Genomic DNA, 16,357 nt, shown 5'->3' on the forward strand with positions numbered 1-16,357 from the left:
GCCTCTTGATTGTGCTCACACAGCAACTGTATGAATGAGTGAATGAATGAATGGCCTTTTAGTACAGGCCTTTGTTAGAGGACTTAATTTGAACGTCAGCTGCTGCAGATACAGTTTGACTTTAACTCTTCAGCTCGTTGTGTCCCTAATGGCAACAAGTCAAATTAAAATGTTACAGGCTGCACTTTATTCGCAATGTTGTATCAGACCCTTTGTTTCAGCAGGCACATAAACTAATCATCTTCAAAAGTTCCTCTGGTAAGGTGCACACAAGTAACATGTGATGGTGTTTTAATGTTTGGAATGCATTCACCCTCACTATAGTTGTTCACGTAACTTCTGAATTTTCTTTTCTAATTTCTCACTTTATATTGTACCATTAACTTGCCTAATTTTATCTCGACAGTTTATTTTACTGAGCTCTACTCTTCTTCAACACTCCAAAATCCTCCAAAATGCCATTAATACTCAGTCAGAATATCCTGCCTATAGTGAGAAAAATATGAAGACTTTTGTAGTATTTAGTTACCCTGAGTCACACACGGTTTATGGGTTGGCCTACTATAAAGGGCCAGATAATAAATATTTTAGGCTTTGTGGGCCATATGGTTTTTTTGTCACAACTACTCAACTCTGTAGTAATAAAAGAGAAGCAGACAATAAGCAAACAAATTAGTGTGGCCATATTCCGATAAAACTTTATTTACAGAAACAGATGGTCCAGGGCCACAGTTGGCTGACTCCCTGGGTCAATAGGAGACTTATTTCCATGGAGGAAGATTTAGTCAAATTCTGCTCAGGTACAGAAACACTTTCCAAGTAGTTTGTTCCCAGAGAATAATCTTTCTAATTATACATGGTCCTGAGGTAAATATTTTGAAGGATACTTATATCATACCTTATCATGCAGTTTTATCAGAAACAGAGCTGAGGGAATAAGATTATGTAAAAATTCATTTGCTGGAGTAACAACTCTCACAGCTCAGCATATCAAGAGTTGCATCCCAAGTGAACTGGAAATTTCTATATGCTTCCCTGGCACTCAATAATGAGAGCTATATAAGTGTTCATGCTCCCTACCAGTACTACAATTTTTAAGAACTATCCCACAGCAATGACTCCAAGGGAACAAAATCAGTGTGCCCAATGATATTTAGAATAGAAATGTTCATTAACACTAAAATTCTAAAGTAACCCATTTGGGAAATGGAATGATAACAGAGGAATCTTGTAGAATTTGATTATGTGGTGATTGCATAGAGCGTATCTATCCTTGGAAATGTGCACATTAAAAATTACAAGTGAGGGGCCGGCCCTGTGGCCGAGTGGTTAAGTTCGTGCGCTCTGCTGCAGGCCACCCAGTGTTTCATCGGTTCGAATCCTGGGCGCGGACATGGCACTGCTCATTGAGCCACGCTGAGGCGGCGTCCCGCGTGCCACAACTGGAAGGACCCACAACTAAGAATGTACAATTATGTACCAGGGGGCTTTGGGGAGAAAAAGGAAAAAATAAAATCTTTAAAAAAAAATTACAAGTGAAAAAAGTCAAACAGAAAAACTATGTTTACATGATCTCAAATGTGTAAAAATCAATGTACATGAATTCTGTTATTCAATATTCAGTATTTGTTTAAAAAGAGCCTAGTCTGAACAAGTCTCTGCTCCAAGCACTGAGAAGAGACCAATGAATAATAGATCCAAATTCCTGCCCTCATGGAGCCAATATTCTTATGGGGGGGGGGAAACAGATATTGTGGGTCAAAGGGATTTTAGTGATTGATATATTTGGAAACCTAATGTCATGAGATTATTTTCCCCCATAAAAATAAAACTGCCTATATAAAAAAGCTTTTCCACTTTTTTGGTATGTTTCATTTTTTTTAGGAATAATCATTTCTCTGATCAATTCATTCAACTGCTATTGAGTTCTTACTGTATTCCAGGCCCTCTTCCAGGCACACAGAATATAGTGTGAACAAAACATACAAACAATGTTCTCCTGGAGCTACCATCTAGGGGGGAGACAGAAAATAAGATAAATAAGTAAAATATGCACAAGGTCAGATGGTTGCTAAGGGACAGAGGTAAGGAGGAAAGCAGGATGTGAATATCAGGAGAAGGGAAACTTTTAGATTGATTGATCAAGAAGGACTCCTTGAGAAGATCACTTTTGAGTAAACTGGTAAAGAAAATGACTGTGCTAACAGTGTGGTGGTGTGAGAGGAAGATCATTCTGGGCAGAGGGATCAGCAAGTACAAACAAAGGCCCTGAGGTGAGCTGTGCCTGGAGTGTTTAGGGAACATCAAGGGGGCCAGTGGCTAGAGTGTAGTGAGTGAAGGAGAAAGTAGTAAGAAATGAGACTGATGACATAACAGTAGACCAGACCACAGCTGGCCTTTGAAGTCGTTGGAAAGATATTGGAGAATTTTGAGCAAAGATGACAGACGATCAGGACTGCATTAAAATAATTCCTGCTGTTGGGGGTAGTCAACAGATACAGGCAGGATTTAGGAGACGGTTGCAATAATCCAGGTGAGAGACAATGGCTCAGACCAGCAGGGTAGGTAGGATAAATGTCTTGAGCTGTGGTGGCAAAGAGGGAAGGACAGAGGTGTGGCAGGAACCAGCATTCCTACTGCCAGAGCCCACCTGCCATAAGGGGTGAGACACGCAGGAGCAGCGACAGTTCCTGACCTGTTGCCGTATCCCCAGTGGGAAGGAAGCACAATGTCAGGGGCATACTATGTGCTTAATTTAGGTTGGTGAAATGTTGCAAAACAAAACAGGAATATGAAACCAAATCTCTACTTCATGCCTGGTTGCTGTTACAGAACTCACTGCTTTTGCCCTCAGTCGCTTTCCCTTCTTTGATTATTTATTTATGAATTAACACCTTCAACATCGGTTGATGTCCTAAGAAAGCTTCAGATTTCAATGACCTGCATTTAATTAAAATGACAGAGCAGTAAAGATTCCATTGAACCACTTCTTTCTATCTCATACCTTTATGAACTGAAAGCACTGTTATTGCCTTTTACCATTAAAGAGCCTAAGACTGATTGTAACTGAATATTAACACTTTTTTTTTAGGGAACAGCTTAATTCTTTATTGGAGACCTATAACATTTTTTATGAGAACCAGAAAAATCTGCATATTTTGTATGGACAGGTAAGCCCATTTAAGTAATGCAATATAGTTTGATTCACAGAGAAAAATTCCATAAAGGTACAGAGGAGTCAGGATGAGTTGGAGTCCATAATCCTGCAGCACAAGTGGTCTGGGAGAAAAAGGTGAATCTTTAATTCGATCATGATTCTTATTGTTAGACTATAGCACAAAACCCCAGTCCTGAAACATCTGTGAATTTCTAAACATTTTGGCGGATAGGAAAATATTTCAAAATAATTTTAATGACATATTTGCTTTGTATTTTAAAAATAGTATATGAATATCTTTTGAGCAGCAATTCCACTAGAAAGCTATGCTAATGCTTTCTTACAAGTGCAACAGGGTGTAGCTAGAAGGAGGTTCATGATGACACCATTTGTAAAGGAAAAAACCTGAAGATATCTTAAGTCTCTACCAACAGAGGATTGTTCAAATGACTTATCTGTAACATAGTTTGGTTTGGTTAAAATGAATGAGTTCGATTCCAATGAATGTGTACTATGTTATAATAATAACAAATTTTAAAATGTTAAACAATTTAGGAAAGCCCTGAAGCTAGAAAGCATTTTTAGGAGTGCAACTGGCAGCCTACTGTACAAACTGGCCTTAGATTTTCTTTGTTCCTTTTTTTTTAAATTTAATTTGAGTGCCTCATTCTCCACAGGTTTCTGCACTTAGTCTTGTATTCTAATGGAGCCCACTCCATGTCTTCACAATATCTTCTGTATACCAGGGAGCATTAGAATTTTCTATCCCTGATTTAAACCTTCAAATTTGATGGTAAAGCATTGACTTTAGGCCACCATAATTTGGCTTAAATCTGCAGCTGGGATGAAAGGAAATTTACAAAGCATTCTGACCTTTACTATTGACTTTAAACAATTTTGTTTGATTATTTCAATTACCTTCTCAAATGTAATAATATACAGAAGAAGGAAATGACTAATCTCTATAAAGAGATTTATAAAAACAAATGGGCCAAGCTTTAAATTATTTCAATATTGTCCTATATCTTGGCTCTTTAATATATGTTGCAAAAATCTAAAATTTAGGAAAAGGTCAAAACTTTAAGAAATGTTCATAAAATGATTTACATTTTAATTCAACATTTTCCATAAAATTCATGATGTTAAGAAGTTTGTGTCCTTTAGGAAAATGGTTGAATTTTGATGTTATAAACATATACGTTGAAGCATCTCCTTTCCAATAATGTGAATCAGTGCTTAATTTACAATATAACATCATTTAACTTTTTAAATAAAGTTTCTTGTCTTATATAATTTTTAAAAATTAGATGAAGTACAGTACAGTTATGCGTCACTTAACAATGGGGACACATTCTGAGAAATGCATCGTTAGGAGATTTTGTTATTATGTGAACATCATAGAGTGCACTTACACAAACCTAGATGGTATAGCCTACTACACACCTAGGCTGCATAGTGCTAATCTTATGGGACCGTCCTCATATATGTGATCCATTGTTGACTGAAACATCGTTATCTGGTGCGTGGCTGTATACAGTGAGACTGTCAGATTGCTTAATCTTTCCATCTTTACTCACTGGTCAATAAAGTTAGAATCCAGAATTTTCCAAATCTTCTGACTTAGTTACAATGATGGACACTGTTAAAAGGGGCACTCCATGGAGGATAACATGTAGCGTTCTTCATCTCTGATTAATTAAACAAAATATTTATTGCCTACCATGCGTCAGATGCTGTTCTAAAAGCTGGAGAAATAGCAATAAAGAAACTAGACCGAATGGCCTGCCTTCATGATGCTTGCGTTCTAGTAGACAAGAAACAAAGAAGGAAAAAATATGTCAGGTGGTGATAAAGGCTGTGGAGAATAGTGAAGCAGGAAAGAGGGCTCAGGAATCTAAGTGGGGTGGGGGAAGAGAAGCATTTAATCAAAGACTCTGAAAGATGTGAGGGAGCAAACCAAGAAGAAGGTCTGTGGGACATGCATGGGCAGAGACAGCAGCCTGAATAAAGGTCCTGAGGCTGGCCAGTGTAATGAAGATGCAGCAGAGAAACCAATGTGTTAGGAACCTTGTAAGAGTGGTAAATTAGTAAACAAAGAAACCAGAGAGGGAACTGAGAAGGGGAGACACCAGAGTGTGTAGGATCTTGTAGATCGTTGTGAAGACTTTCACGTGTACTTGAAGTGAGATGGGAAGCCACTGGGGAGTTTTGAGTAGAACAGTGACATTAAAAGGATTCATTTTAAAAGAATCTCTCTAGCTACTGGGAATATATGGAGGGGCAAGAGAAGAATGAGGTAGACCAGAAGGAAAACTATTACAATAGTCCAGGCAAACAGTGACGATGGTGTGGACCAGAATCAAGGTAGTGGACATGGTGAGTATGGCCATATTAGGGATATATTTTTGAGGGAAAGCTAATAGGACTTGCTAATGCATTGAATGTTGAGTATGGATTAAAGGTGACTCTAAAATTCCTGACCTGAGCAACTGGAAGGATGAAGGTGCTATTTACCAAGATGGGGAAGACTTGGAGAGGAAACTATTTATGGGAGAGAGATAAAGGGTTCATTAGGAACATATTAAGTTTGATGTCAAATAGGCAGCCTGGCAACTAGAGATCAGGGAGGAGGTTTGGGCTGGAGAAATGAAATTGGGAGCTGTTAGTTTAGAGATGGCATATAAGGATCCTTGAGATCCCCAAGGATATTGGTGTAGATCTGGAAGAGAAGAGGCCTGCAAGGATTGAGACAATGAGAATAGATAAGTGTAAATAAGGCTTCAGGGATAATTTGTTTAGTTAATCTCCAAAGAGATGTTTCCTGAAATTAGAAAATAATCTGATATTCCTTATGTGAGAAAACAGCATTCTCTGATAATAGTTGCAGTATTTCTTCTTGAAAGCAAGAATTAGATAACCTCAGAAGAGCAGTTATTCTATGAGTTTTTGATGCAAGAGATTAATTTAAATATAATTAGGCAAAGAAAGGATGCCATACTTCAATAACTAAACCGTTGCACCTGCATCATGTACTGCCATTTCAAAGAATAAATAATTATGTTTGGTTGTTGAAAAGAACTGGTTGGTAAACTGACCTCTCAGTAATCTGAAATATGCACTCGAAAGTGGGAGAAAGAGCAAAACTTTGTTTCAGAAGTGACTCCAAAGTAGGTTTATCAGCCGAAGGCATAATATGCAATAATATTTATTGAGCACTTATTAAGTACCAGGTCCTATGAATTAGGGACCATTATCATGTCCGTTTTTCAGAAGAAGTAGCCCAGGATAAAGGCATTTGGCAACTTCTCCAAGGATGCACAGCTAGGAAGGGGTGGTGCCAGGCTCCAAATGCAGCTCTGTCTGATTCCAGACTCTGGAGTTTTCGTTACACTCTCAAATAAGAAGTGAATCATTTATGTTTTCTAATAATTGATTTTGTATAGTAACAATAGTTATTGGATATTGCAGTATTTATTGGGTAGTTAGAATATGACTCTTAGTTTCTATATTTTACAAATTTTCTATAATGATAAGACATTCTTTTAATAACAGAAAAAGACTTTTACATATAAAAGAGAAAAATAGATTATAAAATAAATTCTATGGGAATGTGCTGTGTTTATAATATTTACATCCACAGAGTAAGTATTCAATCCATATTTTCTAATATTTTTGTTTGTATGGCCTTTTCTTCTTTTGCTATAATATTTCTAACTTAGAAATTCTTCAAATGTTATTGGTTTTTCAAAACTATCATTCCTATGTTTTTCATTTTCCACTGTGTTTCATATACATTATTTTACTTGTCCTACATAATAACTTGGAGTTAAATTTTTCCAGTTCAAAAATGAAGAAACAGCCACAAAATCTGTCAGTAGCTGTTCCTCTGATTTCTAGTTTAGTACAGTTTTTAATTCTGCTTTAATTTTAATTTAAACAGAATTAGAGTATTAAACATCCACTTAATTGAAGAATCATAGAGTTGAGAAAGCATCTGAACATACTATGCCCTCTGGTGGACATGGCATTACCATTATGACTTATTCACTTTGCTGGTTATGGCTGTTTTCAAAAATAAATGAAAGTTTCAAAAACAGAATTATTTTGTAGGTAAATTGAAAAGCCAAACAATCTCACCTGAGAATTTATGTTTTCATCTATTAAGATGTCTCACAGACTTAATTTGTACATGTTCAGTTAAAACATTTACCTTCTACAAATAATACGAAAACAGTGTTTGAGATGATCAATTTCTTCCCTAGACTGAAGATGGTAAACTAATTGTTGAAGGAATGCTGGACATTTTCTGGGGAGTGAAACGGCCTATACAGCTGAAAATACAAGATGAGAAGCAAATCCCTTCTTTTACTGCGTCGAAGTCACCAGATGTCTTTTCCAAAAGGTAAGCTATCTTTGATGTTTTTAATTCCTTAGAAGATGATCTTCGTATTTACCTCTATTGTACGCACTCTTAAAGATGGAGCTCTGATGCTTACCCACAATCTTGTTTAATCCCCCAGCAACTCTACAAAGTGGGTATTCAGAAACCAGGGCTCTGAGAGGTTAGGTAATTCGTGCAAGATCCCCGATTGCCACTTAGCAGAACTGGACTGGACCTCGGTCTACAGGCTGCGGAGCCCATGCTCTTGACCTCTCTGCTGTATTAGTCCTCTCCTGGAAGACTGCGTTCCTTCTTTGGAAAAGACAGAATGTAAAGGGAAGATTTCATTAGCTCTGGCCTGGTCAGCAAAAGAAGGAGATACGATTTAAATTTCTCTTCTCCTTGGAACAAAGGGCTCTTCCTGCTTTCTGGAGACTTAAGTATGCTCCACAGGATTGTCCTGATCCTGTTCAAGAGGCACAGCCAAGTGCATTTGAAGCTTAATAAATGCACAAAACAGTTCTCTGTGTGGGTTTATGCAGCCTTACCTTGAACGTAAATCTAAGTTGGGCTGATTTTTTAATTATTCTTTACAATTAGCTCTAGAAAAGCTAATAAAATATTCCCAGAAGGAATCATATGTATGATTTTTTTTTTCTGTTTTTCTCCCTCTTTCTACCTTTCTCCCTTCCTTTTTAATCCTTGAGTTTCCAACTCATCTCCCCTTTGTGTAAACATGAAAGTACCAGGCCTTCCCCTCATCAATCCTCCAGTCCATAACCGGATGGGCTGGAGTTCTGGCAGAGGAGAGGATGGAGAGAGAGCTGCCAGGACCATTTCCCCAGCCTGATCTTTGTCACTAACCAACAAAAACCAGCTATCACCTGGAGGGAAGCCGTGCTTTTCCTTTGGAGAAAACACTGACGCCTCGCTATGATCGGCATCTGGCCAATCTTTCTCAACATGATGCTCCAGCAATTCTGAACACTGTGAAATTCCCTACGTCTACTGTGCAGTGTCTTACTTTCCTGACTCTGCCTGGAAGTCTGCCTGCTTCTAGACATCCATCTGCCTGACTGTCTTTTACCAATCCTTTAAGATTCAGGTCAGGTAACACATTCTCCAGAAAGCCTTTTCTGACCCCTCAGTCTGTACTAGGTGCACTGACAACTTTTCTATATCATTTTTAGAGCACGCTGTTAATTGCATTTTTATGCACCTAGCTCCCCCTCTAGCCTGTGAGCTCCTCGAGAGTAAGGGGCATGCCTTATTTATCTTTGTTATCCCAGTGCTCAGCAGTGTTCTTGACACAAAAAGGGACTCAAAATATAGCATTGAGAAGCCCCCAGAAGCCTAGTGGTTAAATTACCTCTGCTTTGTTGTGAGATCTCCGTCTCTCTATTTACCACTTCTGACTAGTCTCCAGTCCAAGCTAAGGATTGCCAATGGGCAAAGGGTCTAGGACTTATGGAAGAGCAGAAAGGAGACCACAGACTTAGGCAGCCTGATGAAGCCCTGCATCCCTCACATTCAGGTACCAGATGACTAATGGGGCTGATGATTCTAAATGACTAGGAGCATCATTTAAAAGGAAAAATTACCCATGGGCTCTACTTTTAGAAAGCTGTACAAGATATGAATATAGCAAAATTAGCTATCATTCTTCATATTACCTAAGAACTCATCGCAAAGTTCTCTGAGCAGCCAGCTCCTTTTGATGCATTTTAATCATTTGATTCATGAAAACCTGATAAGTATGGAACATTAAGGGAAGTTGTCAGGGAAGTACACTAAGGTACTTGTGTTATCACATTAGGCCATCATTATTTTGAATTACTATCCCAAGGTATTTTTTTAATTTCTCAAATTAAAATTCAAAACACTGTTCCTAGGAATCCTGAATTTGGGCATGAATTTCAAAAGCGTGGGTGGATAAGGTCATATTGATGCCTCTCAGGATACTGCAGTAGATTATAAATTAATATTCTCATGTCACACCTTCCATATAATCCATGTGCATTTTCCATTGTTTGTCACAACATTGCTGTGAATCAAACAGGAATTGTCTCCTTTAAAGTTGAGAAAGAATTCCCTAGAAAACTTTGCTCGCCCTTTACCATAGTAATGAGACTTACTGGGAGAATGTCTAAGTGCACACTGGCAGTGTATCAGATCTTTCTGGTGAGTTAGAATTTTCAGAAAAACATCCCACTCCTCTCACACACAAGAGCAAGATTGGATTCAGTCATGATTAATTAGTCAAGAATCCTCCTTGGGAACCAGCTGAGGACTCAGCAGGAAAGTGCAGCACGATTTGGAGTGGCTGTTCCTTGGCCTCTGGTTTCCTGGTGGGGTGCATAGCCACCTAAGGTACTATTCTTTGTTTCAGCCCAATCCTAGACACCCTCACTCTGGCTGCCACCCTTAAGGTGGCATTCATTTAAATTCTGAGCCTCAAGTGAAATTGCGTAAAGAAATCGACCATTCTCTCACTCTATAAAACTTCTCTCTTTCCCATGCTCTCTTTCCCATACCAGGTGTCTGTGAGCAGAACTTACACTTCTGCTCTCACAGGGTAACAGATTTGCTATCTCCAGTGGGTAGACGTGGAGTGAAGGAAGTGGAAGGTGTGTACTCAGCTGTAGGAAGAGCTGCAATCTTGCGTCTTTCAGTTTACCCTTTGAGAGAATCATCAGGTGGTCCTGCTAGTTTCTTTTAATTATCTTTGAAATGAGTCATACTGAGTCAGCTTAATGGGAGTGGTAGAAGCTTTAAAATAAGTCAGTTTGTTTGTGCTGTGACCATTTGTTATCCTTTATGGAAATGATTCTATGGACAGTACTTTGATCTCTCGTATTTGGTCCAAGTATTTTCTTTAACAAATTTTTCATGAAAAAAAAGTTTTATTGAGGTTATGTTTGCTTGCATCGGTTTTTATTTCTGTTTTTAATATCTTTCCAAAGTCAGCTTTGACTCATTTCGGACAAGTCGTGGCAGATTGACGTAAAGAGAAGAAACTGGTCAGGTGTACATTTGAATAACATCAATAATGCTTTCTCTTTCTTACAATTTGGTTAGAGAAGTGACTGCATTCTATTTGTCTATCAAATGTCTACCTCCTGTTTATTTTGCAACTCATTAGTAAACCTCCCCACAGTTTAAATTTGCTAATGCCACACATCCTGGAGCTTGGTCAGAGCAATGCAAACAGTCCTGTGCTCAGGCAAGTTAAACAATTTGATATTACGTAAAGTTCCAACCAGATATTTTTTTATTCTCTGGGTAACTGGCCTCAAGCTTGCCAGTTGTATGTGGTGACACTTCAAATTACACAATCACAATTACACAAATTACACAATTACAGTTTAAAGCTGAAAATTGGTATTTTCCACTGGGAGGAAAAGGGGCCAAACACTGCATAGGTTGAGCTATGATTGTCCCCCTGTGTTTGTATGATTCTACTAAGCTGTAAGAAAGTGAGGGCAGGTGTCACGTCTGCCAGGGTTTCCAAGAATTTATAGTACATCACTGGTCTGGCATTCTTGAACATTCTCACCTCCCCCATATGAAATCGTGTCACATTGGTTTGCCTTTTTAGTTTCTGCTTTTCTTTGGTATTCTGTCTTTTCCATTGCTAACCTTCTTTCTGTGATAATTACATCTTCCTCCTTTTGTTTATTAATTTTCTATAGATTGGAGAAATGGATGATTTTTTCTCCCATAAAAATAACTCACTTGTGAGTCAGGACATGAATAGTTCTCCTTTGATTTAAAGTCATTTCCTGTAATTCTTGGACGTTACAACATTTGCCTGACTATATTCTGGATAATAGCGCTGACTGGAAAATTAATTAACAAATATATTAGGATTACTTATCTATCCCATAATGCTATTGTGAGGCTCAAACGATATGAAAGTTGTAAAAAGTCTTCAAGAGAATTCGAAGATCAAGGGAAAAAAGATCATGTTTATTCATATTCATCACCACTCGTATTAATAAGCATTTTTGTGTTGCCACCAGTGACATTTGGGTAGAGTTAATGCCACAAATTCCCTATAGGTGAATACTTTTTGGTCATAAGGAAAACAGACATTATGGAAGAGCCCTTTAGTAGGACTAAGACTGGTCTTATCCATAGTAATATCCATTAGCTTAGAGAAATCCAGGAATATCTTGGATCCTTAATGGTTCCCGGCCCATCATGAAATGGATACAGATGATGGTGGTTTTGATGAGGATGACAATGAAGGTGAGGAAGACCACAACAATTTTTAACATGTATTGAGTGCTTACTGTATGTTGGGCACTGTTTCAAGAATTTTATACAACTTAATTCCGTCTTCTCAACAACTCTATCCTACCTCATATAATTATCATCCCCATTTTATAGATAAGGACACTAAGGCACAGAGAACATAGGTAACTTGTTTAAGGTCAGATACATAAAATAAAGATTAGTATCAGCCCAGCTGGTAAAAATAAGCAGTTGCCCAGTTTTATTAGTTTTGGGCATTAGGATGGATTGAAGATTGTTAGTATCCTACATAAATCATAATTTTCTAGCATAAAACCTTCTCATACACTTTCTTCCTGTGTAAATTTTATTCTTTCTAATAGGCAAAGGCCTTAAAGATAGGCACCATATCTTATTATTTTAGAGCTACTCCACCTAACAAAGCTTTGAATACAATAGGAACTCAATGCATGTCGGCAGAATGAACACTTTTGTATCTAAATTCTCCTATAAGCATTGAGAGAGATCTGTATATAAAAGGATTATGTTGGTTTCTACTAATTCTACTTGCACGTGCATTTTACAGCATCTATATAGCCTTGCATTTCAATGTGTAACTGAATTACTATGTCAAGATATGCTCAAAATGGCTACAGGACGTATTTAAAACACATGCTGACCACTGGTATAAATATAATTTTAACACTATCATAAAATTGTTATAACTTAGGATGATATGTCTACCTACAGAGACCCACAGTATTATATTAACACTATAAATCTGAAAACCATCATAGGCTTCATTATGAACAGAACTGATGTCACTTACAAGATTTATTACTTTTCAGGGGAATGACACGCTGGGGGGAATTTGATGATCTTTATCATATTAGTGAGCTGGACAGGACCCAGATTCCAGTGCCTGAAGCAACGAATTCCCAGGAAGGTCAGTATCAAACTCTTATTAATGAGGAGACTTTCTTTAAAATTAACATAAAGCTTGAATCCTAAATGTTTCTCTGAAATTTAACATTTTACACACCACTACTTAGTAAGCTCTTATTATATATTAGAAAAACAAATTATTGATTTATTATTAAAAAAATTTAGTATGCTTAGGAGCATACTAAAATTAAGTCAATACAGTGCTCATATGATGTTTAAGAACCTTACTTTGCTACATAAAAATATGATGATTTTTAAAAATTATGTCATCACTTAGATAAGGGAGAGCTAACGGTTTGAATAAAGGTTGAATACATAAAATTTTTCAATATTTTTCCCAAGGACTAGGATCATTATTATACTCAGTAGCTTTTTATGTTAGACCGAGCCCCTCAGATTAAATTCTATCTCTTTTTAGAAGTTGAACATTTTAATTAATAATGGATTGTATATTATAACCTTACTTCTTAGAAAGACGCAGATATGCTGGAGTCACTATTTGTATTTAATGGAGTTGTTTCAAGCTTTATTTTTTTTTAAAAGATTTTATTTTTTCCTCTTTCTCCCCAAGTCCCCGGGTACATAGTTGTATATATTCCTCATTGTGGGTCCCTCTAGCTGTGGCATGTGGGACGCTGCCTCAGCGTGGCCCGATGAGCAGTGCCATGTCCACGCCCAGGATTCGAACCAACGAAACACTGGGTCACCTGCAGCGGAGCGCACGAACTTAACCACTCGGCCACGGGGCCAGCCCTTCAAGCTTTATTTTAAAAAGAAATCTACTTGAACATCAAAAGAGTTCATATCAAACTTGGCAAACCAATGGAAAATGCTAGCTCCTATGACATGTGACATTGGTGATCATAATAATGATGACGTGATAGTAATAATGCTATCAGTAGCTGTCATTTACTGAAACTCTGCTAAGTGTCAGGCATGATATCTTGTATTATACATGGGTTTGGATTTTCATATCATACATGGAGATCCAAGGAGGAGCTGATGAGGGAGGCTCGGGGTGGGGTTCATGTTCCTGGGCTGGTGATCGGACTGACCAAGGATATCCTGTTGGCATTACCTTCCTGAGTCTACCAACCACTTCCAATGTTTAGTTATTCTTTTCCAAACCATTCTTAATTCAGCCTCCTCTGCTGTCTCTGGAAGAACCCAGATAATTTAACAAACATGATGTTCCTCCCAGGATTCCTTTGTCTTTGTCTTATGGCCCTTGGCATCTTTTATATAAGAGCCCTTCCAGTTAGCCTTTTGAAAACATTCATCTAAGCCCAGGGAAATCCCAATAACTTAACACCAAAGATATCATAAAAATCTATTTCTGTTTAAGCACTAGTGCTAGAGAAAGATGAAATATCTCATGCTTATTTGATGGTACTCTAATGACAGTAGAAAATTATTTAAAATCCCAAGGTAAAATGGAATATAAATGCCACCAGATGGCCCTATTCTTACACAAGAACATTACTACTTCCTCGCTGTTCAAAAGCATTTTGTCCATTGCTTAGCTACATATTTACTTATCACATACATATACAGATTCACCCAGGAGGCGAAGAGGTGGGCAGCTAAATGATATGGGCTTATAATCTTTATTCTTCCCAGATTATTTATCTTATCACAGCAGCACTCTGAAGCCTCGTGCAGGTAAAGAGCCAGAATCCCCACTGCTCTATAGAACCATGAGTGAAGCAAACCTGGTGAGAAAAAGGATGAAGCCTCCAATGATGGACAGAAAAGACAGACAAAACCATAGGGCCTCTATTAATGGGCACTTTTATAACCATGAAGTGAGTACAATTCCATTAATGTCACTTAAAATATTATTGTCTGTTGTGCTAACAATACCACTCAAGTCAACTGAGAATTAAAAATAGTGATAATAATATTAGTAGTAGTATATCTTATGTTTATTGGGCACTCTCTATGTGTTAAGTATCAAAATTTTTAATTGATTTTTGATGAATTATCTTGTTAGTCACTGAAACAATCCTATGAAGTAGGTATCATTGTTTTCCCTACTTTACATATGAGTTAATTGAGGTTCACAGGGGTTCAGTAATTTGTCTTAGGTCGCACTGATTTTAAGTAGCAACTTTGAACTTGAACCAGCTTTGCCTGACTCCAGAACCCAAGTTCTTAACCAACATGATGCGTGAGCCCTATCTAAGTACCAGGCCCTGTGCCCAGCACTGGAAATATAAAGATGACGCAGCTGATGCCTCTGCCAGCATGGAGCTCAGCGCTTGGGCAAAGAAAGCAATACATTGACAAGTGGCATTAGAATAATGTAAGTGCTACAGCAGAGATTGGTTCAAAGTACATTTGAATAGTAACATTTAAATAAAAGGAGAAACCAAGCACAGGACTATTTATTCCAAGAAATCAAATTTCTCATTTTGCCGTGTTCCCTTCCAGGCCTTGTACATATACACATATCATTTTTTATGCAAGTGTAGTTGTAGTTTAGGTATAATTTGTATTCTGATTTTCCCTTAATGTGTTAAATTTACATATGCCTTACTATAGTATTTGTAAGACATTTCACTTTGCTGAAGGTAGGAAATATATCACTTTTTTCTAGAACTCAAATATTTTTCATGTCATGTACTTTGGCAATCTTTCATCCATTCATTTGGTAAACACTTAAAAAGCACTTACTCTGTGCCAGGCTCCATTCTGGGTCCTTTAATACAAAATATTAACTCATTCCTCTTAAGCTTTTTCCTTCTAGGGCTTCCTACCTGTTCCTCCTTCTTCTGCTCTTGGGATGGTATCTGTCGTGTGCCCTTCGAGACTGGTAGGGAGAAACTTCCCTTCTGACTTCTTTGTTTGAATTAGACATTTTTGTGGCTCAAGAACTTCCTCATGGCTGTAAAGTAACGTTGTCAATCCCCCAACGATGCACGACTACCCATTGTCCTCGTTTCTTCTGCTGCTCAGAATCATGCTGTGTGTCATCATCTTGCGGGGTGATTTGTGTTAAAGAAGGCTGTGAAAGCCATATTGTTCCAAATGAGCAGCTTCCAGATAGCATCCCCTGTGCTAAGAATGAAACTGGCACTAAGTTGGCAGCGCAGCGTAGTAGTTCAATGCTTGATGACCTGATTTCAAATTCTTGCTCAGCAGAGTTAAAAAAAATTACTCAATCTCTTAACCTTAGTTCCTTCATCCTTCCTAGCTTACAGGATTGTCAGTGGCTTTAAATGGAATGAGGTGAGTTAAGCACCTAGCACATTGTCTGGCACAAAGGAAGATCTCTATTTATATTAGCTTTATTGTTGTTTTTGGAGAGCAATCAAATCAAAACGACAGATATTTCATACAAATGTCCTTCACTGCAGTTCAATAACTAGCAGAAAACAAAACAAAGAAAATTCAAAAACCTAAAGTACTCTCTCAATGGCTGTGCAATGAGGGGCATCTATGAATTTAAGTTGATATAGTCTTAAGATGTGTTTTTATATCATGAAACCTCTTGATAATGCCAACACTGTTAGGAGAGGGATAACACCCATACTAGAGGCTTAGATTGATATTTGTAGATAACTTATGACTATGACTTGACCTGTGGTATATTTTTATCTGTTCAAAAATAAATGATTTTATAACAAGGTTTCATT

The 16,357-nt window shown here is 37.6% G+C and overlaps 1 protein-coding gene across 14 annotated transcripts in view; it reads left to right on the plus strand.

Moving 5' to 3' along the window:
- RASSF6 (Ras association domain family member 6) overlaps nt 1-16,357 on the plus strand; it is a 71,675-nt gene that overhangs the window by 43,693 nt on the left and 11,625 nt on the right. For 10 of the 14 annotated variants that reach the window (XR_011538683.1, XR_011538684.1, XM_070614660.1 and 7 more), the window contains 4 exons: nt 3,092-3,170; nt 7,420-7,559; nt 12,623-12,720; nt 14,340-14,524. Coding sequence is in view for 11 of the 14 variants with exons in the window: in XM_070614660.1 (XP_070470761.1) it covers nt 3,092-3,170; nt 7,420-7,559; nt 12,623-12,720; nt 14,340-14,524 (502 nt within the window). In the remaining 3 variants the exon portion in view is untranslated. The remainder of the gene's footprint in view (nt 1-3,091; nt 3,171-7,419; nt 7,560-12,622; nt 12,721-14,339; nt 14,525-16,357) is intronic. The other 4 variants (XR_011538685.1, XM_070614665.1, XM_070614663.1 and 1 more) reach the window with 1 other exon arrangement.

The sequence above is a fragment of the Equus przewalskii genome, chromosome 3, assembly GCF_037783145.1.
Source record: "Equus przewalskii isolate Varuska chromosome 3, EquPr2, whole genome shotgun sequence".
Lineage (NCBI taxonomy): Eukaryota > Metazoa > Chordata > Mammalia > Perissodactyla > Equidae > Equus > Equus przewalskii.